Source organism: Rhinatrema bivittatum, chromosome 2 (assembly GCF_901001135.1).
Source record: "Rhinatrema bivittatum chromosome 2, aRhiBiv1.1, whole genome shotgun sequence".
Lineage (NCBI taxonomy): Eukaryota > Metazoa > Chordata > Amphibia > Gymnophiona > Rhinatrematidae > Rhinatrema > Rhinatrema bivittatum.
The window spans coordinates 330,869,128-330,893,112 of record NC_042616.1 but is presented as its reverse complement, the minus strand read 5'-3'; the positions used below and the strand labels follow the sequence as shown (position 1 = coordinate 330,893,112).

The window sequence follows — 23,985 nt, the reverse complement described above, 5'->3', positions numbered from 1 at the left end:
GGATTAAGAGCAGCTTGTTCCCAGTTCTTTAAAACCAACAGAAATCAGTTGTGGGGCAGCAGCAACAAAAATCAACTTAAGTTTCAGGTTGCACGTAATAAGCCTGGTTTGTCTGGAAGAAATCTGCAATTATGGTTGGTTTTGACCACAAAAATGAAGCCATTTCTGTTTCCCTTCAGCTAAGAAAAATGAACACTGCACCTGCTTCTGAGAGTGGATCCTATCCCACAAACCACTCAAGACCCTTTTTTTATGCACAGCCAACAGCACAACAACCGTTCCTAAATCCATGGTACCTCAGTCAGGTCTACAACCCATACTACCTGCCACCTGCACCAGGTAAAAGAAGAGTATAGTCTGGGAAAGTAAAGTATGATTGAGTGTGTACATAATTCTATGAAAGGCCTATGGGGATATCATCAAGCTGTGTAGCTGATACATTTTCAAGCATCTTGGCTTCATTGGATGGGAGAGGTGAAAATCCACTAGTCATTTTTCTTTGGCAAATAAAACCAAGAGGTGTGCAACTACATTAAGCCTTCAAATAATTTGATATCCCTGAGTTTTCCTCTGAGGGGAAGAGGGGGTGCCAAAGTAACGAATTCTCACACAAAGCAGTCACACATTGGCTGATTGCCTGTGTCAAGAGCAGAATCTAGGGCAGAGTTCATTCTCCAACACTCCTGTAATCATCTCTGTACATCTCGAAGGAGCAATGGGGAATCAACTCTGCCCTAGATTCTGCTCTTGACACAGGCAATCAGCTGAAATGTGCTGTGTTTTGAGTGGGCAATTTACTTTTCTTGGATCGAGGGAAAGTAATTTTTTTGCACATTGGACCCCCCTCCCCTTTTTTTTTTTTTTTAAGGGGTTGATTTCACTTGTACAATATATGCCTGGAGGCATTCATGCTCTCCATTTAAGGATATGATGACCCTCCCAGAAAGTTCTTTGGTATTAATGCCGCTGGGAAATCTCTACTAAACAGAGCCATACAGCATTCCCCGCCCCCACAAAAAAACACTTTCAAGCCTGCTATTTGCTGGAGCCCACTTGTCAGGGCTAGCTGTGCTTAGTCATGATATAGAGGAGGCTCCCTCAAGCCTAAGGAAACTGTTGCTGCTGTGGCAGCCCCTGATGGTCACATTGGACTGCCTCTCAGTTGGCATCTTCCAGCCCAGGTCCTGGTGCTGCTGCACAGTCATGCTGTCTGGGGCAGGGGATGGCTTGTAAATGAAGGATAAAAAGACGGGAGGGACAAACTTTCTCCATTTACATTTTTCTCCCTTGCTAATTAAATCTGTTTCGTGTCACGGACACTGTATGTAGGGCTAACATAATTTAAATGCCTAATATTTTCATGCTTTGTTTTTTTTTAAAGATTTCTAAGAATACAAAGCTGTTTTGTTTGGGATAAAGAGCGGTAAACGTGTGGCAACTTTGGGGCCAATGCAATATTTTGGAGAAGAAAGCGGGCGCTGAACAGTCTGTGCCCGCTTTCTTAACGCACCCCCAGGTACCCCTCATGGGGGTGCCATGCAATATTTAAATTAGGGGGTTGCATTAAGAAGGAGGTGCTAGGGGCACTTGCGCGAGCGCGCCCCTAGCACCTCCTTGCTAAGGAGAGCCCAAGTGCATCGGCCCTCCGCCGGTTAGGAAAGCAGAGGCAGTTTATCTGTATCTATTTTCCTAAACCGCACAGCCAGGGGGTTCAGGAAACTGATGCTTCTCAATTGAACATCAGTTTTCTGCACCTGATTGCTAGTGTGTTTTTTGTTTTTACTTTTTTTTTTGGTTAGATTAGTTTTTCTTTTTTCCTCCTACTTAATATCGCAATGATATTAAGTAGGAGGCAGTACAGAAAAGCAGTTTTTTCTGCTATTCTGTACTGGTTTAAGGAGCGTTCAGCAATTAACACCTTCTCCGGGCAGGTGTTAAAATCTGATTGCTAAATGTGTGTCCTAGATGCACATTTTTTTTTTGCATCGGGAATGAAGGCCTACTAGCATCAATCACATGCATTTGTGTGTGATTAGCGCTATTAGATTCACTCTGTGTTGTAGATTCGCTAATCCCCTTATTGCATAAGGGGATTAATAAGCGCCTATACAACCCGCGTCCAACTGCGGGTTATACAGTGCGCTTGGCTGAGTGCACTGTATTGCATCGACCCCTATGTGCTTGCCACAATATTAGAGAAATCTTTGTATGCAAAAGTATACTTGCTGAATGTGGAGGACTCTCCAAATCATTTAACTACCTTCCTTGCTTTAGAATGATCCAGATGTACTTTTGACTTGGTAGTGTCCTAAAATGCACATGTCAATATGGGTAGATTTGTGCATTTTGGTTGGTGGGAACACAATAGAGTAGTGCATGATAGGGATGCGAAGTACTAATTGCCACCAAACATACGAAGGAATTGGACAAGATCATATCTGATCTCAGTTGCCAAGGGATGAACCAGCAGAATAACACAGGCCAAGGTTTAACCAGTAGAAATACTGTACAAATACTAGCAAGAGGGCTACTATCCCATTTTGGAGGCCATTTATCCAGTGGCATTAAAAATAGAGGCAATCTTGCAGACGGCTCCCAAAATAGTGTTGAATCTATAGCCCAAGTCCTGTAAGGACCTACATGTTTGATTTGGAGGAGAGCAGGAAACTGAGGATAGGATAAATGGTCAAATGCTATAAGGAAATATAGCTCCCATTCCAGTCTGCTCTTGGGCATGGGGGCACACGGGGAGGGCCAAGGACCATGCAAGGCCCCATTACTGTACTGGGGTTCCCACATGGGGGGGGGGGAGAGAGATTCACCCTTTTCAAGGCCTTTTAAGGGTTTTGTACTCATGGACTCTTCCTGCACTTCAAAAAGACCAAGTCCACAGCAGCTCTGTTCAAAATAAATATCTTTACTGACTGATAATTGGGAAAACACAAGGTCCTAAAATACACTTCTAAGGAATGCTCACGTTTTAACTCTATTAAAAAAAGATTACCAAAAATAAACACTTTCACCGCTTCACAATTCTTCCCCAAAACAGGTCAACTCTTTGGACCTGGTAACCCTCTCCACCCTGGGCCCTTCCTGTACTTGTTTGGTAACTGTAAATATTCTTCTCCAGGGTCCTTTTTCTCTTCCCCTCATGGTCCCTCTCCTTCTCCCCAATGGAGTCTCGGGCTGATTTTAAGTCAGTCTCTGAACTTTCCCAGCAGGATGTCTTTCATCTGCCACCTCTCAGTACCCCCAATCTGACAACTCTCCAGGGAAATCCTCTTCTACTTTAAGGCTTCCACTTCACTCTGATGAACTTTGCCAGGCAGGCCACCCTTTCTCCGACACATCCTAGTGCACTCGTCCCCCCAGCTTCTGGAACCCATTTCAGGACTTCCAGAAACTCCTCACCTCGGTTCCTTCTCCTCCAGTGCTTGGAATCCTCTCCTCGTTCCCCAGCCCAACCCTGTGAGGGGATATGGCCCCTTGAGTGCCCTCCCTCAGTTCTGAGCTGAGTCTGATTCTTTACTTCCCCTATGTCATATGGGCAGAGTTTTAACACCCAGACCCTCCCAGTGGGGAGTGGTACACTGCACTAATACACCTACAGTAAACTGACCTCACTCGTAGGGGCAGGGTCTGACTTGCACTACTTGCAGGATGAGCTGTTGAGGCCACAATTGCCATTCCACTAAAGGGCAAACCATCCACAGGGGACAGAATTTGACACCCTATTAGATATAAACAATGCAAAGACATTTTTTTTTGTAGTGGAAATGAAGTTGTAGAGCAAGTCATGACACCTGAGTTCAGTAGCTCAGAAGAAAAATAATTTCTTTACAGCAAGGATGATGGCTGCATGAAACAGCAGCATCTTAGTGGAGGGGTGGTAGTGGCGAAAATGGTATTGGAATTGAAAGAAAGTATGTGACTGACAAGATGCCCTTTGCTGAAACCCAGTGGACTGTCTCTCATAGCAGGGAAAGCTTCACAAATCCTGATTGTGTTCTGAATAAGATGGAAGAGATCCTTGCTTAGAAATTGATTTGGAACTCTATGTAACAAACTTGTTTCCAAATACATAACATTTTTATATTTCTTTTTCTGTGTGTTTCTTTCCTAGGATTCAGAAATGGAAATTCGTACTTTCCGTATTATTCTGTTGCATTGCCAGAGTACCCTGGGTTCTTCGTTCCACAGCCTCAAGTGCACACTAGAATGAGCAGAAGGCCTTATTTTATTCCACACCCTCCCTCCCCTATGTTTTACCATGCCACACGCTTTAGACACTTTGGTAGCCCTGGGAGAAGAACAGAAACCAAAGAAACACAGACCGACCCCAGGCAGCCAGAAAGCCAGTTGAAAACACAAAACCCAAGCACAGATGTGAAAGGATGCAATACAGGCAGCAGGACCTGCTGCTCCAGTACTTGCACAGAAAATGAAAGTAACTTGGAAAACTTGGACGACACATTATCCCCTGTGATTGCGGGACATGAAAGAGACTTTCACAGCAAGAATGGCTGTGGTTCTTCCACGTACAGAAACATGCCTTCAAGAAGCTATTCTTTTGAGAAGGAGGAAGTGAGAATAGAGTATGGGAATGGGCCCCCTGCAGCAATACAGCTCTGGAAATCCTACAAGGAAACTATCCCCATGTATGAGATGGCAAATGGCAAAGAGGTGCCAGAGAATATGATGCATGTTCACTCTTGTAATGGAGAGATGTTTGACTCCCATGCTGAAGGAGAGGTGCTGGTACCCAGTGTTGGGCATTCAGATGAAGATGGGCATGGAGCTCCACTCCCTCTGAAGTTCTCGTTTGATGCTGTGCATGAAAAAGAGATGAAAACCTCAGCAAACCTAAATAGTGGTACTAGGCCTGAAGTAAATAAGCAGGGAAAAGAGAAACAGAAGACGAAAGCAATGCCAGCTAGAAACCACGAGTCTGGCACCTTCCAGTCTACTGAGGTGCCTGCTTCCAATTATGATACTCCATCAGCTGCAAAGCAGGACATAGGCCAGACTCAAAGATCCAGTGGGTCCAACAGTTTTCAGGAAGCATCTAGCCCTTCAGAACCAATCACACTAGTCAAATCCAACCAAAAGCTCATTAATGGCTTTGATCAACAACAAAACTTGCCAAGTTCATGTCAAACAGGAATTTGCAGTGATGAGATAGAGTTGGATAACAAAGCTAACTTGTGGTTTGAGGAATCTCTTGAAAAGTATGTTCCATCCCCTGGCTGGTTGGCTTGCTTTGACAATATGGATGCAAACTACAACTATGACACGTATTTGCGGAAGAAACAGAAACGTTGCAGTTTACTCAGTAGCACTTCGGATGAGCTGTCTTCAAGAGATGAAGAGTCTTCAGTGGATAATTTGCCAGTGCCTTATTTTGTGCCTGATTACTTACTTAAAAAAAGCATGCACTCCTTTCAAAAGAGCACAGAGGGTTTGGGAAAGAAGAAGATTAAAGGTAGTGGTTCACTGAGTGAAGACAAGAGAGTTCTGAGGGAGCAGGCTGGTGTTGCAAATAACCTCTATAGCAAAGATCCAAATATTCAGAATTCCTCAGGACTGACAGTTACAGATGGCTCTCCTAAAAGCAGAAAGTTTGGACTTCTGCGAGGTGTTAGTCAAAAAAAGCTTTACTCTGTGAAAAAGAAACCCAGGAAAAGTTCATTTCTGTCAGAACTTAAAGATTCTGGGGAATTCTGGGTCCTGGGAGAAGAAAATGTCCTTGACTGTGAGGAAGAAGGTGAGGAGGATGAGGAAACAGATGAAGCAGAGTGTGTTTTTCGGGATTTGGTTCCAAGGGAGCAACTGGGAATTAGTGCAGGTAGATTCTTCAAGCAGCTTCCTCAAAAGAAAATGTTTGGCAAACCCTTCAAAATGATGTCCCCAGCTCAACTCAACTGGTCAGCTAATGAGAAACTGAAAGCGACCAAAAAAAGGGTTTATGCATATCAAGTCCACAGGCCAAAGGAGAGAGAGCAATGTGAAGTTCTCTTTAGTGAGTATAGGGGGCATGGAAAGAAGCCTACCATGAGACTAGAGAAAACCTTCAAAGAGGCGCCTGAACTGAAGAAGACATTGCAGAAGTCACTAGGGGGTAAGTTGTCCCTACACAGGTAAGGATGCAATTATTATATAAGGCTTAAATTCTGTACTGCTAACTGTACCAATCCCTGCCTGGGTTGCTGGGTTCAGAAGTACACAAGAACATAATTTGCCATACTGGGTCAGACAGAGGGTCCATCAAGCCCAGCATCCTGTATTCAACAGTGGCCAATCCAGGCTACAAGTGCCTGGCAAGTACCCAAAACATTTAGATCCCATGCCACTAATGTCAGTAATAGCAGAGGCCATTCCCTAAATGGGAATGGCCTCTGCTATTACTGACTTAAAACGTGGACTTAAAACGTGACTTAAAACTTAAAACGTGGCTATTCATGAAAGCCTTTCCTGAACTAAACTGAACCTATTCCATTATTACCTATTCGCTCAGACTTTGCCTTAATCATAGTAATTAATATCCCTACCTCATAAGGGCAATTCTTCAACGCTATAAGCACATTGACTGGCATATTGTTAACTATATTTAAACCCCTGCTTCTTTTCTCTGATCCAAGTTATATTACTCCCTTGTTTTATTGTAACTGCATTCCTTAGCCTTCTCTTGTTTAATGTTTTTTACTACCATTACTATTATTTTATTATTACTTAGATCAATGTTATTTATTGCCTTTTTTGTTCCCTATCTACTTGTTAATTGTAAACCGACATGATGCGATATTTATCGCGAATGCCGGTATAGAAAAACTTAAAATAAATAAATAAATAAATGAACTTGATTAATAGCAGTTAATGGACTTCTCCTCCAAGAACTTATCCAAACCTTTTTTTAAACCCAGCTACTCTGACAAATTCCATAGATTAACAGTGCATTGAATAAAGAATTTTTCTACAACTTGTTTTGGGTAGTCTCAGTTGAATAGATGGTGTAGTGGACCAAACTCAAATTTAACTGCTCACTGGTTAAAAACAACTAGACTCCCTCTGGGGTTTGGCAAGGCTCCACAGTAAGATTCCCTCAAGGGTTTACTAAACAGATGGCTGCTCGTTCTTTCCTTCTCTTAGAAGTGACTCTTCACCAAAAACATCAGATGGCAAACTTGGGGTTCCTCAACGATCTGTTTTATACAGGAGTGAAAATCATTGACAGTTAATCTACAGATAGCTCAATGAATTTTTTTTATATCAAATAAGATTATAGCACCATAGCATATACAGATCTGGCAGCATTGTTTCTAGGTGAAGCTGGCACAGTTTCCTTCCCAAGATCCAGGAGACTGACCGATTAGGATAATAAAGCAGTGGAGTTGATAGGTCCCATCTCTCTGAGCTGAGATGAGGCTAATTCTCTGGAACTTTACTCACTGCAGACAACAGCATAGGTCTTGCAGTTATTCCAAACACTACCAACAGTTCACATACAGAGGAAAGATGTCCTCTGGGTTGTGCTGCATTGTCCCTCTTAGGAGCAAGCTGAAAAGCTCAGCCTAGGAGCTGGATGGAATGCTAAACTTCTTGATGAAATCTAGACGCTCAACAATAAGGTGTTACTCATTCACCTTTCACCTGAAGATTTTTATTAAAAAAAAAAAACAAAAAACCTCTAGTGGGGTTTTAATTAGTGTCCAGCCAGAAAGATATCTCACAAAGTTAGGTCTGCTAATTTTATACATCTGAAATTGTCCTTTGTTGATGTAACCCTATGCCTTAGTATGACCAAGTGTGCCCAGCTATTTTTGGGAAATGCCTTATATAGAATATGTACTCCTTAAAATCCCTGGTAAGGCTGTTTGCGAGACCCCAAGCATGTTCTGTATAATCCCACTAGAGGTTCTTAGTTTGTTTTTGTTTTTAATAAAAAATCTTCAGGTGAAAGGTGAATGAGTAACACCTTATTGTTGAGCGTCTAGATTTCATCAAGAAGTTTAGCATTCCATCCAGCTCCTAGGCTGAGCTTTTCAGCTTGCTCTCTACACCAAGTTTTTATTCATTTTAATCGTCTCTCTTTACCCAATTTTCATTTTTTTTGTTCTTTTCTTTTTTCCTTTCTCATTTTTTCCATCTTTTTCTCTTATCCTTTAAAACTTGGAAAAATCATGGAAACTGTTATAATGAATACAATCACAAAACATTTAGATAGACATGGTTTGGGACACAGCCAGCATGGATTTACCCAAGGGAAGTCTTGCCTCACAAATCTCCTACATTTTTTTGAAGGGGTGAATAAACGTGGACAAAGGTGAACTGGTAGATGTGGTATATTTGGTCTTTCAGAAGTCGTTTAACAAATTCCTGTATGAGAGGCTTCTAAGAAAACTAAAAAGTCATGGGATAGTAGGCGATGTCCTTTTGTGGATTGCAAGTTGGTTAAAAGACAGGAAACAGAATAGGATTAAATGGTCAGTTTTCACAGTGGGGGAAAAAGTAAACAGTGCCTCAGGGATCTGTACTTGGACTGGGCTTTTTAATAAGAACATAAGAAATTGCCATGCTGGGTCAGACCAAGGGTCCATCAAGCCCAGCATCCTGTTTCCAACAGAGGCCAAAACCAGGCCACAAGAACCTGGCAATTACCCAAACACTAAAAAGATCCCATGCTACTGATGCAATTAATAGCAGTGGCTATTCCCTAAGTAAAATTGATTAATAGCCATTAATGGACTTCTCCTCCAAGAACTTATCCAAACCTTTTTTGAACCCAGCTACACTAACTGCACTAACCACATTATTATTTTTATTTTATTTATTAATTGACCTGGAAAGGGGTAAGACAAGTGAGGTGATCAAATTGCAGATGACACAAAATTATGTAGAGTAGTTAAATCTCAAGCAAATTGTGATGAATTGCAGGAGGACCTTGTGAGTGGAAGATTGGGCTTCCAAATGGCAGATGAAATTTAATGTGGACAAGTGCAAAGTGATGCATATAGGGAAAAATAACCCTTGCTGTAATTACACAATGTTGGGTTCTATCTTAGGAGTTACCACCCAGGAAAGAGGTCTAGACGTCATAGTGGATAATACATTGAAATCGTCAGCTCAGTGTGCTGTGGTGATCAAACAAGCAATGTTAGGAATTATTAGGAAGGGAATGGCAAATAAAACTGTGGATTCATAATGCCTCTATCACTTCATGGTGAAGACTGCACCTTAAATATTGTGTGCAATTCTGGTCACTGCAACTCAAAGGATATAGCTGCACCGGAGAGGGGCAACCAAAATAAGGGGCATGGAACCGCTCCCCTATGAGGAAAGGCTAAAGAAGTTAGGGCTGTTCAGCTTGGAGAAGATGACTAAGGGGGGGGAGGGGAAATGATAGTCTACAAAATATTGAAAAGACATGAACAAGTTAATGTAAATCAGTTATTGACTCTCTCAGATAAAAGAAGGACCAGGGGGCATTCCATGAAGTTGGCAAGTAGCTCATTTAAAACAAATCAGAGTTCTTTTTCTCTCGGCGCATAGTTAAGCTCTGGAATTCATTGCCAGGGGATATGGTTACAGCAGTTTAAAAAAAGTTTGGATAAGTTCCTAGAAGAAAAATCCATAAACTATTATGGTAATTAATAAGCAATAGTGATTTATAAGTTTGTGATTTATCTAATATTTGGGTACTTGCCAGGTACTTGTGATTTGGATGACCACTGTTAGAAACAGGATGCTGGGCTTGATGGATCCTTGGTTTGACCCAGTATGGCATATCTTATGGCCAAAAGTATGGCAGCTATGCTTTAATCCAACATGTAAATCCATACATTGAGGATATAGAAATCAAAGGACCAGATTCTTTTTTGAGGTGAAGAACTAGCAGTCTCCAAACAAAGGAATCTCTAACCCTTGACCACAAGGTCAATGTGACAAAATAGTGAAAAAAGCTAATAGCATTCTTCAGTACATAAGGAGAGATCACCAGTAGAAAGAGAGGTAATATTACCTGTAAAGATGAGCCCCCACCTTGAGAACCGGAGACCCCATCTATGAAAGGACATTGACAAGGTAGCAGCAGTTCATAGGACTGACACCAAAGACTGACCGGGCTAAAATGTGTACTCTAGAATGAGAGGAAATGGGAGATACAAATATTCAAGTATCTATCAGGCTTCCATTAACATAGTAGATGATGGCAGATAGACTAGATTGACCCATCCAGTCTATACAATTGAGATTCTTTTGATTTTGGGTAGATAAGCACATAAGTTACTAGCTGCAAACAGCAACTCCCTCTCCCTTACCCCCAATCTTGTCTTTCTTACCTGACCTTTCAACCAACCACTGCCCTTCATGTCTGTTCCAAGCATATCCAAAATCCATTAAAAGTTCTGACTCCACTCCCTTCACTGGTAGCCCATCTTGGGCCTTGTCTTCAATTTCAATTCTTATAAGACCAACAGTTAATCCAATACCCAGGCCCCCTTCCATTTTGTACTATAAATTTTGTAATGATCCTCAACAACCACCAAAATTAGTAAGGCTGCTGTTCAAACCCCCCACTTCCCCATATTCATTAAAGTATGGATTTTAACCATTGTTCCTCCATGAAGCCTGATGCCATCATACTGCTACTGTTTTGGTTTGTAAATTACCAGAATGTAGCATTTCCTATAAAATGAAAAGAAAGGACAGGGGGCATCATATTAAGTTGAAGGGAGGGGGAAACAAAAGGAATATGAGAAAATAAGTTTTCACAGAGGGTGATAGACACCTGAAGTAGATTTCCAGCAGAGGTTATAAGAAACAAAATAGTGGCAGAGTTCAAGCATGTGTGATAACTAGATATGCATAAAATGTAACTAGGTATTAAGGAAGGAGAAAAGTCCAAACATATTCTATGGCTTCTGGGTTCTTGGAAAGGGTGGTCGAGCAGTTATAGTGGACCATGCTCCTAAGATGATTTCTTTACTGGACAAGGAGACTTTACCCTTTGTAGCTGAACTGTTAACACCCCCTAAGTGTGTGGCGGTGTCTCATGAATACCAACTGGCTAGCAACATTCACCTCAGGTGAACCCAACCCTGAAAAAAGATGTTGCCCGAACTGAAATTTAGTTCCAACTTGCTAAAATGTATTTAAACCCCCAAATTAGGATTTCTTCTGCAAAAGTCAAACCACAAGTTCAACAGCAAAGTTCAGATGGATAGCAAAAAAGATAATAGTAATTAAATCTCCTTAGAGCTAACATTTCATCTCCTGACAAAATTCAGTTCAAGTTATTTGTAATAGATGATTCACTCCTTTAGTAGATGAAATAAGACTTCGGTAGCTCTGAATTTCTTTATTTGGGCTCCCCAGGATCCTCCTAGCAGCTCTGCAGAAAAGAAGCTTGGAGTTGGGGAGAAATTGTGCTTAATAGGAGCCTATTGTGGCTTTACTCTAAGTGCAAATTAATCTTTGCAATTTAAAGAAATGGGTCAATTATAGGTCACTGGCAAGTGGCATAAGCATAAATAAACCAAATGTAAGGAACTTAAACTTTTATAAGTGGAAACAAAAAGATGCAGACAGCAGAGTGTTATATGTATGAGTACCTGCCTGTGGTGGGAAGCTGTATATTTGCACTTTGTGCGAAGAGCTCCTAGCTCGCAAAGAACAAGTCAGATCTCTGAAGGTGGGAGCAGCAGACGAGGAGGAGCTGTGGCAGATAAGCACAAGAGTGGTCCCACCTGTACCCTGGCAGCCCCTGAGCTGCACTGAAGAAGCAAGGTCTCCTAGAAGGGGAGCAACACCTGACAAAGTGCTCTGTAATGAGGTCTGCCCTACAGGTAGTGATCTCTCGCACTAGGGGTGAGAAGAGTTTAGAGGACAGCATTTATTGGTTGATTCATCATTAGAAATGTAGATAGCTTTGGTGGCTGGGCATGAGGATCGCTTGGTAACTTGCTTGCCTGGTGCAAAGATGGTGGACCTTGCGTTTCCCCTAGAGTGAAGGAAGGAGCCAGCTGTTGTGGTATATGTGGGTACCAATGACTCAGGAAGGTGCGGGTTCTGGATGCAAAACATAGGGCCGATGCAATAAATCAGAGCGGAAAATGGGCGCCCAGCACCTCTTCTGGGCCTGACATTGAATATTTAAATGAGGGGTAGTGCTGCCAAGGAGGCGCTAGGGACAAATGTGTGCTCCTAGTGCCTCCTTGACAGGTGCCCAGGAGAGAGGGGGCTGTAGGCGGGTTAGGAAAATGCACACTCAATTTTACAAGCATCCCTTTTCCTAACCTGACCACCCGCATACTTTTTTTTAACCTTTTGGTTCATCTGACTTAATATCGCCACAATATTAAGGCAGAGGATATACAGAAAAGCAGTATTTTCTGCTTTTCTGTACACTTTATTGAGCTGTTCAGAAATCAGTGCCTGCTCTGGACAGGTGTTAACTTCTGACCATAAAAATGTGTGGGTCGGCTGCACTTTTTTTGGATCTGGCGAGAATAGATAATAGCCTCATCAACATGCATTTGCATGTAATGAACGCTATTAGTTTTGGGGGGGGGGGGGGCGACACACACATTTTGAATGCACTAATCCCCTTATAGCATAAGGGGTTGTAGACACATCCAAAAAGTGCCCAAGCATGGGTTAAACGGTGCACTCGCCAAAGCGCACTGTATTGCATCGGCCCCTTAGGGTTTTAGTTGGGAGATCAACTCCAGATGATCTGGATTTCTATTTTCAGAAATGTTCCATGTGCAGGACCCAGAGGCAGATAGAGCTCTGGAATTTCAATGCATGGATAAGGCCATGGTGCAGGCAAGAGGGTCTTATATTTGTTAGAAACTAGGAGACATTTTGAAGAAGGGGGAAATCTGTTCAGACAGATGGGCTCCATATTTATCTGTGTGGAACCAGTTACTGGCACTAATGTTTGAAAAGGAGACAGAGCAGCTTTTAAACTAAATCATGGGGAAAAGCTGAGAGCTGCTCAGCAACACATGGTTTGGTATGAGTTATCTCTAGGGACCTTTGTCCCTAGAGTTTTTATTTTATGTTTCTGGGGAATTTCAATGTTAGAACAAAAAGGTAGAAAAATGACTGTTAGAACAACCAGGAGAAAAATCAGTGGGAAAAGCAACTTTCCTACTGATTATTTTCTTCCATAACATTGAAATTCCCAGGAGGATCGTGAATGACTTAAGGGGGTGAATGACTGAAAGGTGAGTGAGAGGGAGGAAGTGGGCATGAGAAAAGAAGGTAGAAAGGATTCTTGTGTGAGTATATATGAGAGAGGAGAGTGTGGTCTTCCCATGTCCCTTCCGCTAATCCAGTCTCAGGGTAACTAGAAATCAAAAGTTTATACATATGGAGAGGAAAATTTTTATCCTTATTAGTTTTAATTATTGGCTGTCTGATATGACTGCAGTTTTGAAATATTTGGGAACATTTAATGGCTTTTTTATCCTTATTCCCTAAATTATGCTCTATTCATCTGTTTTGAAGTATTCTTTTTATTAGTGTGGCTTACTCATTGTTATGATTGATTTATGTCTGTTTTATGGGGAATGGTGATATTTGTTTGCATTATTGCACTGCATGTGAGTCTGGCTTTTAGTGATTTCCAATTCAGTTTTTTGTCCCTTTCTATTTATATTTTATGGCCATTTTATTAGATGAGTCTGTCTGTTCCGTATTTGGACTTAGGTGAGGGGTAGTCTGCTAGCCAGGAAAACACCTTGTATCTCACGGTTTGAAGGTCACTCTAATTTTAAGAGGCTGAGATCCATGATTGAAGGTGGCTCCTCAGGTGCTAAAAACTGTGCATAAGCCTGCTGGATACTGAAATGCTTGCAGCAGGTGCTGGGAGTATGATTGTCATGTTGAGGAGCTCCAAGGGGGTCCCCCTGCTTCACCCCACCTGTTCGGCCCTTGTTGCTGTCGATAACTTGTAATGTGGCCCCAGCACAAAAGTGTGCTCTAAAACAACTCACTACTATCAGTCAAGATACGCACCAATTGTTCACCAAACCTTCCAATTTGTTTTCAGTCAGTCCTCCAAGAACAGAACAGTATTGAAGGCCCCACTTAAGTGTGTTGTGTGTGGGGAAAAAAACCAGCCCAACACTGATCTAGGTACCCCACTGTATCAACAAACTGATACTTGCAATGCATCACCTTCTCAATTACCTTTTCTAGAAAGGGTATATTAGATTAAAAAGGTGGAAAATTATTTAAATGAGGAATATCCAGAGTTGTGCATTTTTCCAATTTGAGTCAATTACTGCCTCTTTCAGTGCTAAAGACATATAACCCTATTTCAATGAAGAATTAACTATTTGCTTAAGCCATTCTCCAAGCACGTCATTTGGACCTTTTATCAACCATGAGAGACAAGGGTCTAAAACTTGATATTTACATCCATCAAAATTGTAGTAGTATCTATCTCTACACTCTAGAATTTATTCATCTTCTGAGACAGCACAAACTTAACAGGGGGTGGGCATTACTCACTCTTAGCCCTAATTGAAGTTACTTTACCTAAAAATAAATACATCTGCTAAGCACAAATCTTCAGGTCCTCCAGAGGGGGAGATATCAAAAAATTATGATAATTTTAAATCCCTCAATTTTTTTTTTTTTGCAAGAGCAATGATTTGGGAAAAAAAATTACTTTGCCCTTGTGACCTCACTATTGTATACCTAAGAAACATAAGAAATTGACATGCTGGGTCAGACCAAGGGTCCATCAAGCCCAGCATCCTGTTTCCAACAGAGGCCAAACCAGGCCACAAGAACCTGGCAATTATCCAAATACTAAGAAAATCCCATGCTACTTATGCAATTAATAGCAGTGGCTATTCCCTAAGTAAACTTGATTAATAGCAGTTAAACTGACTTCTCCTCCCAGAACTTATCCAAACCTTTTTTGAACCCAGCTACACTAACTGCACTAACCACATCCTCTGGCAACAAATTCCAGAGCTTTATTGTGCGTTGAGTGAAAAAGAATTTTCTCCGATTAGTCTTAAGTGTGCTACTTGCTAACATCATGGAATGCCCCCTAATCCTTCTATTATTCGAAAGTGTAAATAAGTCACATCTACTCGTTCAAGACTTCTCATGATCTTAAAGACCTCTATCATATCCCCCCTCAGCCGAATCTTCTCCAAGCTGAACAGCCCTAACCTCTTTAGCCTTTTCTCATAGGGGAGCTGTTCCATCCCCTTTATCATTTTGGTTGCCCTTCTTTGTACCTTCTCCATCGCAACTATATCTTTTTTTGATGCAGCGACCAGATTTGTACACACTATTTAAGGTGCGGTCTCATCATGTAGCGATAAAGGCATTATGACCTTTTCCGTTTTTTATTAACCATTCCCTTCCTAATAATTCCTAACATTGTTTGCTTTTTTGACTACTGTAGCACACTGAGCTAACAATTTTAAAGTATTATCCACTATGATGCCTAGATCTTTTTCCTGGGTGGTAGCTCCTAATATGGAACCTAACATCATGAAACTACAGCAAGGGTTATTTTTCCCTATATGCAACACCTTGCACTTGTCCACATTAAATTTCATCTGCCATTTGGATGTCCAATCTTCCAGTCTTGCAAGGTCCTCCTGTAATGTATCACAGTCTGCTTGTGATTAACTACTCTGAATAATTTTGTATCATCCGCAAATTTTATAACCTCACTCGTCTTATTCCTTTCCAGATCATTTATATATATATGTTGAAAAGCACCGGTCCAAGTACAGATCCCTGAGGCACTCCACGGTTTACCCTTTTCCACTGAGAAAATTGACCATTTAATCCTACTCTGTTTCCTGTCTTTTAACCAGTTTGTAATCCACGAAAGGACATCGCCTCCTATCCCATGACTTTTTAGTTTTCATAGAAGTCTCTCATGAGGGACTTTGTCAAACGCCTTCTGAAAAACCAAATACACTATATCTACCGGTTCACCTTTATCCACATGTTTATTAACCCCTTCAAAAAACTGAAACAGATTTGTTAGGCAAGACTTCCCTTGGGTAAATCCATGATGACTCTGTTCTATTAAATCATGTCTTTCTATATGCTCTACGATTTTGATCTTCACAATAGTTTCCATTATTTTTCCCGGCACTGAAGTCAGGCTCACTGGTCTATAGTTACCCAGCTCGCCCCTGGAGCCTTTTTTAAATATTGGGATTACATTGGCCACTCTCCAGGTACAATGGATGATTTTAATGAAAGGTTACAAATTTTTAACTAATAGATCAGAAATTTCATTTTTGAGTTCCTTCAGTACCCTAGGATGCATACCATCCAGTCCAGGTGATTTGCTACTCTTTAGTTTGTCAATCTGGCCTACTACATCGTCCAGGTTCACAGTGATTTTGTTCAGTTCGTCTGACTATCACCCCTGAAAACCATCTCTGGAACTGGTATCTCCCCAACATCCTCATTAGTAAACACGGAAGCAAAGAATTCATTAGTCTTTCTGCAATGGCCATATCTTCCCTAAGAGCCCCTTTAACCCCTCAGTCATCTAATGGTCCAACAGACTCCCTCACAGGTTTCTTGCTTTGGATATATTTTAAAAAGTTTTTGCCTCTATGGCCAACTTCATTTTAAATTCTTTCTTCGCCTGTCTTATCAATGTTTTACACTTAGCTTGACAATGCTTATATTTTATCCTATTTTCTTCAGATGGATCCTTCTTCCAATTTTTGAAGGATGCTTTTTTGGCTAAAATAGCCTTTTTCACCTCACTTTTTAACCATGACTGTAATCGTTTTGCCTTCCTTCCACCTTTCTTAATGTGTGGAATACATATGGACTGGGCCTCTAGGATTGTATTTTTAAACAATGTCCAAGCCTGTTGAACACTTTTAACCTTTGCAGTTGCACCTTTCAGTTTTTTCTAACTATTTTCCTCATTTTCAGTTTCCCTTTTTAAAATTTAGTGTTAGAGCTGCAGATTTACTTATTGTCCCCCTTCCAGTTATTAGTTTAAATTTGATCATGCTATGATCACTGTTGCCAAGTGGCCCTACCATCGTTACCTTTCACCAAATCCTGTGTTCCACTAAGAATTAAATCTAAAATAGCTCCCTCTTGTTGGTTCCTGAACCAATTGCTCCATGAAGCAATCATTTATTACATCCAGGAACTTTGTCTCTAGCAAGTCCTGATGTTACATTTACCCAGTCAATGTTGGGGTAATTGAAATCTCCCATTATTATTGCACTGCCAAATTGGTTTGCTTCCCTGATTTCTCTTAGCATTTCATCATCTATCTGACCATTTTGTCCAGGTGGACAATAGTATACTCCTATCACTATACTCTTACCTAACACACATGGGATTTCTACCCATATAGATTCTACTGAGCATTTAGTCTCTTGTATGATCTTTATCCCTTTGGACTCTATACCCTCCTGGACATAAAGTGCCACACCCCGCCAAGTTGATCCTCCCTATCTTTGTGATATAATTTGTACCCTGATATAGCACTGTCCCATTGGTTATCCTCCTTCCACCAAGTCTCTGACATAATTGGCATCACAATCTCATCATTTGCTGCTATATACTCTTAACTCTCCTATCTTACTTCTTAAACTTCTGGCATTGGCATACAGACATTTCAAAGTGTGTGTTTTGTTTGCTTTAACAACCTGCTTTTCAGTTGTTTGGGAGAATTCGGAAATCATTAGTTTTGGTGATTTTTTACATATTGGCATATGGACTATGCATGCTTTTAATGGAACCTCTCTGTTGGGATCCCCTAACTCTCCAGTTTCATTAGTATCCTTCAAGGATACATTTCTCCGAACCATGCACTGCTGAGTGACTGTCTGCTTTCCCCCTTGTTCTAGTTTAAAAGCTGCTCCATCTCCTTTTTGAAAGTTAGTGCCAGCTTGCTATACCAACTGATCCGCTTCTAGATTGAGTTTTCTGCCACTTCCAAGTCTATTTCTATTTACCTTTAATTGCTGAAGTACTGAAGTAAACCATGAAGGGTGTTTCAAATAATTGGAACACGGTTTGATAGCCACATTAATCATTTATTTATTTATTTATTTTTGGTTTTTATATACCGGAAGTTCCTGTATAATATACATATCACTCCGGTTCACAGATAACAGAGATAACTATTGCCGAGATGGAGGTTTACATGGAACATATAGAACAGTTAATCTATTATAAAGTAGAATCATGGTGGATTTTAGTTCCCCTTGCTGCAATTGCATCAATATGTTAGCCATAAGACTTTCCATTTCAAGAGCAATTCTTATGATCGCCAAAAAACTTTCCTGCAAGGGACACTTCCTGTGTAAGTCTATTCTCCCCTTGAGACCCCAGGTTACTTGTATCTACTTTGTCCACCATAATTCTAACTAAATAATGGTCCAACCAGCAAACAGGGATATAACTTAACGTTTTTCATTTCAGATGTTGCATCCCAACAGTTGGAATAAAAATCAGATCTAGGGAATGTTCACCTTTTGGTGGGCAGGCTTTCACCACCTAGTCAAACCCCAGAATATATATATAGTCAACATGGACATTAGTTATCTAATATCAATAGACTATCAAACGTATCAGTGACATTTGTAATGACTTCATTCAAGGCCAGAATAGAAACTAAGTGCTCTCCTGGAGCTTAATACACCACTAGAATCCAAACATGCCTCCTAGTTCCTGGAAACAGCATTATGCACTTACTACCAATTGGTTGTTCCAAAATTAAATTTAAAACCATCTTTATAAATTACACCTCCCTCCCCTCCACCTCACTGGTTCTACCCCTTTGTCTTTGAGCCAGAATTGAGAAAATTCCCTCATTCTTCTTTACTTAGTTTCTATTACACACAGAAAATCAATAGTATCTAATAAAATATACAATAACGTAACTTTCTCCATTACTGACTTCACATTGGCCAATACTAGGATAAACTTTTTTTCCTCCTAACCTACAGGTGGAAAGGGTAATATAAGGATATGCTTTGAATGAAGACAACTGACCATTTTAATAGCCACCCTCTGGACCAAATCCATCCTGTTGATATCCTTTTGAAGGTGCGGTCTCCAGAATTATTCACAGCATTCCAAGTGAGGTCTCACCAGGGACCAATACAAGGGCAATATCACCTCCCTTTTTCTGCTGACTATTCCTCTTCCTATGTGGCCAAGTATCTTTCTGGCTTTTACTGTTGCTTTAGCCACCTGTTTGGGCATATTAAGATCAACAGATACAATTACCCCCAGATCCTGATCTATCTTTGTGCCTAGAAGAATTTCACCTCCAATACTGTACATTTCCCTTAGGTTTTTGCATCCTAAATGCATTACTCTATATTTTGTAGCAAAAAGACAAACCTTTACAGAAAGCCCTTCCGTTATGCTGCTCACAAAAATGTTGAAAAGAATATCAGAGGATTGATCCCTGAGGCACACTGTGAAAAGGTTTGAAAGTATAGGGGTTTATCACTAACAGAATTAGTTATTACCAGGGAATCCTGCTTGGATGAAAACCCTATACTTAAATCCTCCCTTCTACCCTTCTTGCCTTATAGACAGTTTATTTAAAGAGATGTCTTCGGTTTTACTCCAGAACGTTATTGATCAATTCATGCAGCACAGCATGCACTTAGAATAAAACCAAACAATTTGTAGTAAAAAATGTTCTTTATTTCAGATAAAGATATCAATATTAGTCTCTAAATGATTCTAAGAAACATTTCTATGTTAAAACCTTAATTTTAACAGACTATACCCTACAATCAATGTGAAAACCATTAATAGGGTGACAGAAAAAAATTAAAATTAGATAAATATCCACCAAGGACATTATCTTTTAATTACCGTAATTCATGCATTTCTAATACATATGCCAATCTAGAAACAATAGCAATTAATGGGTTCTAATGTGCTTGAATAAAAGATAATTTCTTTACCAGATATCTGAAGCTGCCCGCTCTGTCTCTCTCTCTCTCCACATGTAAGGAAAAACCCAAAGTCCCAGCTTTTCTTTGTCTGCTTCCCATTTTATACCCTAAAAATCCTCTGATCTAAATTAACTGTATTAGTTCTGTCAATACGTCTATCTTTAGCCTTTGAAATCATTAGTTTGCAAAACCTTGATAAAGGTTCAAACAATATAATTAATATCAGGATATGGAAAATAAAAATATAGGAGTTCTTCCTACCAATTAAAGCGTTGCCCATTTTCCAGTCTTATTTAATGCCAAGGTGTGCCAGGTGAAAAATACTCTTTCAGTCTTTTTCTTTCTTCTAATAATTCAGAGACAAGAGTCCACGCACTCCCCTATATACTAGGAAGCTTCATATGCATTTTATTTAAAGTGAAAGGGGGCCCCTTTCAACTAGACAGATAAGATTTAGCTTTTTTTTCAAAGCTCTTCTTGTGAATCAAATGGTTGAAGCTGCTCAAGGCCATAAAATTCAAAACTTTAAACATTCCTTTCCCACTACAGATAGGGATTTAGCTGTAAACAGCTCTTCTCAAGGTCTGTAAAGGGGGAGAAGAGGGGACTGGAATCTTTCCAGCAGAGGCCATGACTAATACTATGGTTTCCCTTATGGCCTATTGATTACTGACTACACTGAATATAGGTAATTATCAATAAACAAAATAACATTTTCTGATAACACCGCTAGTAACAATACCCTCCTCAAAGAAAACTCTATTTACAGTACCTTTGTCGCTAACCACTTAGTCTGTTTCTAACCTAGTCAGTCATTCTAGGATCCAAACAAAGGGCACACAATTTATAAGTTTTCTGTGTGGCAATGTGTCAAAGGCTTACTAAACTCAAAGTACACTATGTCTAGCACTCTTCCTTGATCCAACCTTCTGGTCACCTAATCAAAGAAATTGATCAGATTCGCCTGACAAGATTTGCCTTTGGTACAACTATGCTGCCTCATAACTTGCAGTCTTTTGTATTATGAAAATTGCACTATCCTCTGTTATAGCAGCTAATCCATTAGTTTTCTTACCACAGAGGACAGACTAACTGGCTTGTAGTTCCCAGCCTACTCACTTCCATTTTTATGAAAAGGAACCATATCTGCACTTTTCCAGTCCCCTGGAACTACTCCAGACTCTAAAGCATTGAAAAGGACAGCCAGCAGAGCTGCTAGGACATCTTTGTTACCTTAGTACCCTCGGATGTATTCCATCCTGCCCCGTTGCCTTATCTACTTTTAGTTAGCTCCTCATGGAACACTGTTGTGAAAATTGATTTGTTTTATCTCACTCAATCTTATTTGTTTTTATGTGGTTCTGCTCCAGGCGCTTCAGTAAACACCGAACAAATACTTGTTAAGCAATTTTGCTTTTTCCTCAGCCTCTACATATTCCTCCCCTTCACCTTTGAGTCTCTCAATGTCACTTTTGCACTTCCTTCTATCACTAACATATCTTTACAAAGAAGTCTTGCCCCCACCCCGTTTCGCCATGTTTGCTATTTTAATTTTCGCATAGCTGACTACTTTCCCAGCTTCTCTTAATTTGTTCAGATATTGTCTCCAGTCTTCCTTTCTGTGACATTTTGTAGTTTATGAATGCTAACCTTTTTCTCACTTACGTTTTCAGCTACTTCTTTAGAAAGCTAAACAGTAACCAAACCCACCCTCAGTCACCCCAATAGTCTCTTACAAAGGAGCAGCCTCCTATCGACGTCCCTAGGCATGGTTTTAAGTCACCACTGGGATGACATTGGGGGGTTGGGGGGGGGGGGGAGAGAGAACTTGCATCCCTTGGGACAGCAGGAGAAGCTAGAAAGCAAACCAGCTTTTACCTATTTCAAACAGCAGTGGAAGAATTGGCCAGTTAGTTAAAAAGCAGAACACAGGCTCTTCCTATCGGTGGCCATAGCTGTTTTAAGTTTACTATATTTTATCACTTCAAAATGAAGTTGGTGAGATCTCTTTGCTTTGATGCAAAATGTTTTTGTAACTACAGTAGTTTTAAGCTGCTCATCTTCATAACCCAATTCAAGAAGCTCACCTGAGATATCTCTGGAATAGTTTAAACATAGCATTATTGATACATGGTGCTTCCCTTTTTGGATTAACTTCTACTCCCAGGTCATTCTCAAGTGGTAGAGGTTGTATTAGCAAAATTAGGAAATAGAATAGTTATGCCATTCTTAATCAAGTGATTAAAAGCACTAACCAAGTAAAGGTCAGAGGCATAAATGGAGGACCTTTCTAAATAGTCTATGCAATCACGGCTGGATTATAAACTGGAGAAAATAATCTGCTGTTACTCTAAGAAGCACATTTTTTTTATAATTGACCAACACTTTCTATTGCCTTTTGAATTAAGTATATATCCATTGGCAGAAGATAGTTTTCGTATGAAAAGGCTAATGGCAGTGGCAATAGACTTCTTCAGCTGGACAAGATATAGAATAAGTTTATTGAATAGCCTTTGATACTTGGGACAGGACTGGAAAAGATATGACATAGAGCTCATTTTTCTATACAAGCTGGGGAATCACTTTGGTGTCTAAAAGAATATCTCCTCAAATTAGATTGAAAGGATTGACAAAACTACAGATGACAGCCTGAAAGGCTAGGGGCCCACCCCCAAGACTGGACAACTCGGTCAGTATTCCTGGACAATAAGAATCCAAACTTTCTATATATCCACTCAGTATGAGAACTGTACAGGCCACGTACATAAGAACATAAGAAATTGCCATGCTGGGTCAGACCAAGGGTCCATCAAGCCCAGCATTCTGTTTCCAACAGAGGCCAAAAACCAGGCCACAAGAACCTGGCAAGTACCCAAACACTAAGAAGAACCCATGCTACTGATGCAATTAATAGCAGTGGCTATTCCCTAATTATAATTGATTAATAGCCATTAATGGACTTCTCCTCCAAGAACTTCTCCAAACCTTTTTTGAACCCAGCTACACTAACTGCACTAACTACCTTCTCTGGCAACAAATTCCAGAGCTTTATTGTGCGTTGAGTGAAAAATAATTTTCACCGATTAGTCTTAAATGTGTTACTTGCTAACTTCATGGAATGCCCCCTAGTCCTTCTATTATTCGAAAGTGTAAATAACCGAGTCACATCTACTCGTTCAAGACCTCTCATGATCTTAAAGACCTCTATCATATCCCCCCTCAGCCGTCTCTTCTCCAAGCTGAACAGCCCTAACCTCTTCAGCCTTTCCTCATAGGGGAGCTGTTCCATCCCCTTTATCATTTTGGTTGCCCTTCTCTGTACCTTCTCCATCGCATGTAATTCACAAACCAGTTGGAATTTAGTTATACAATAAGGTGACAGTGTTCTGTATAAAGAAGCAGAGGTATTGGGACCAAACTGATTAATTTTGGAAAATGATCTTCACTTGTCCCAAAAGTCCTCTGCTTCAGAAGTTCTTATCTTAGCTTTTCTGAATCAAGTCTGCTAAATCCTTGAAACTTCCTGGGTGAAGAATCTACCTGCTCAAATAGTCAGTTTGATGTGGGGGTCTGTAAGTAGACCAGATGGCAACTCTCCTCAACAAGAGTGACTATCAAGCATTTCATATCCTAGGGATGTAGGAACAGATGCTTTATCCATTCCATGGCTGTTCCAGTTTGCATACATTTTCCCCCTAGTTCTGTTGCTTTCAAACATTTTATGAGATGGCATTAAAAGGGGCCAAGGTCATAGCAATTGTTGGGAAATTTCTTTATTTTGAAAGAGCATCTGCCTTTCATGTTAATGGGGAAAGTTTTTTTTGTTTTTTTGCGCAAATCCTCCTTCAGATAAGATTAAATTGCACTCATTGAATGTTGAGAGAACTTCAGAGATTTTGCTAGAAAGGATCCTTTAGACTAGTGGTTCTCATCCCAGTCCTCAAGACCCACCGTGCAATGAGGTTTTCAGAATATCCACAATGGATATGCCTGAGAGGTTTGCATGCAATGGTGGCAGTGCTTGCAAATCTCACTCAAG

General features: G+C 40.4%; 1 protein-coding gene across 3 annotated transcripts in view; it reads left to right on the top strand.

Moving 5' to 3' along the window:
- The window catches only part of LOC115084652, a 109,979-nt gene that overhangs the window by 34,710 nt on the left and 51,284 nt on the right, over positions 1-23,985 (top strand). For all 3 annotated transcript variants that reach the window (XM_029589789.1, XM_029589787.1, XM_029589788.1), the window contains 2 exons: positions 180-339; positions 4,124-6,118. In XM_029589789.1, coding sequence (XP_029445649.1) covers positions 189-339; positions 4,124-6,118 — 2,146 coding nt within the window. In that variant the 5' untranslated portion in view covers positions 180-188. The remainder of the gene's footprint in view (positions 1-179; positions 340-4,123; positions 6,119-23,985) is intronic.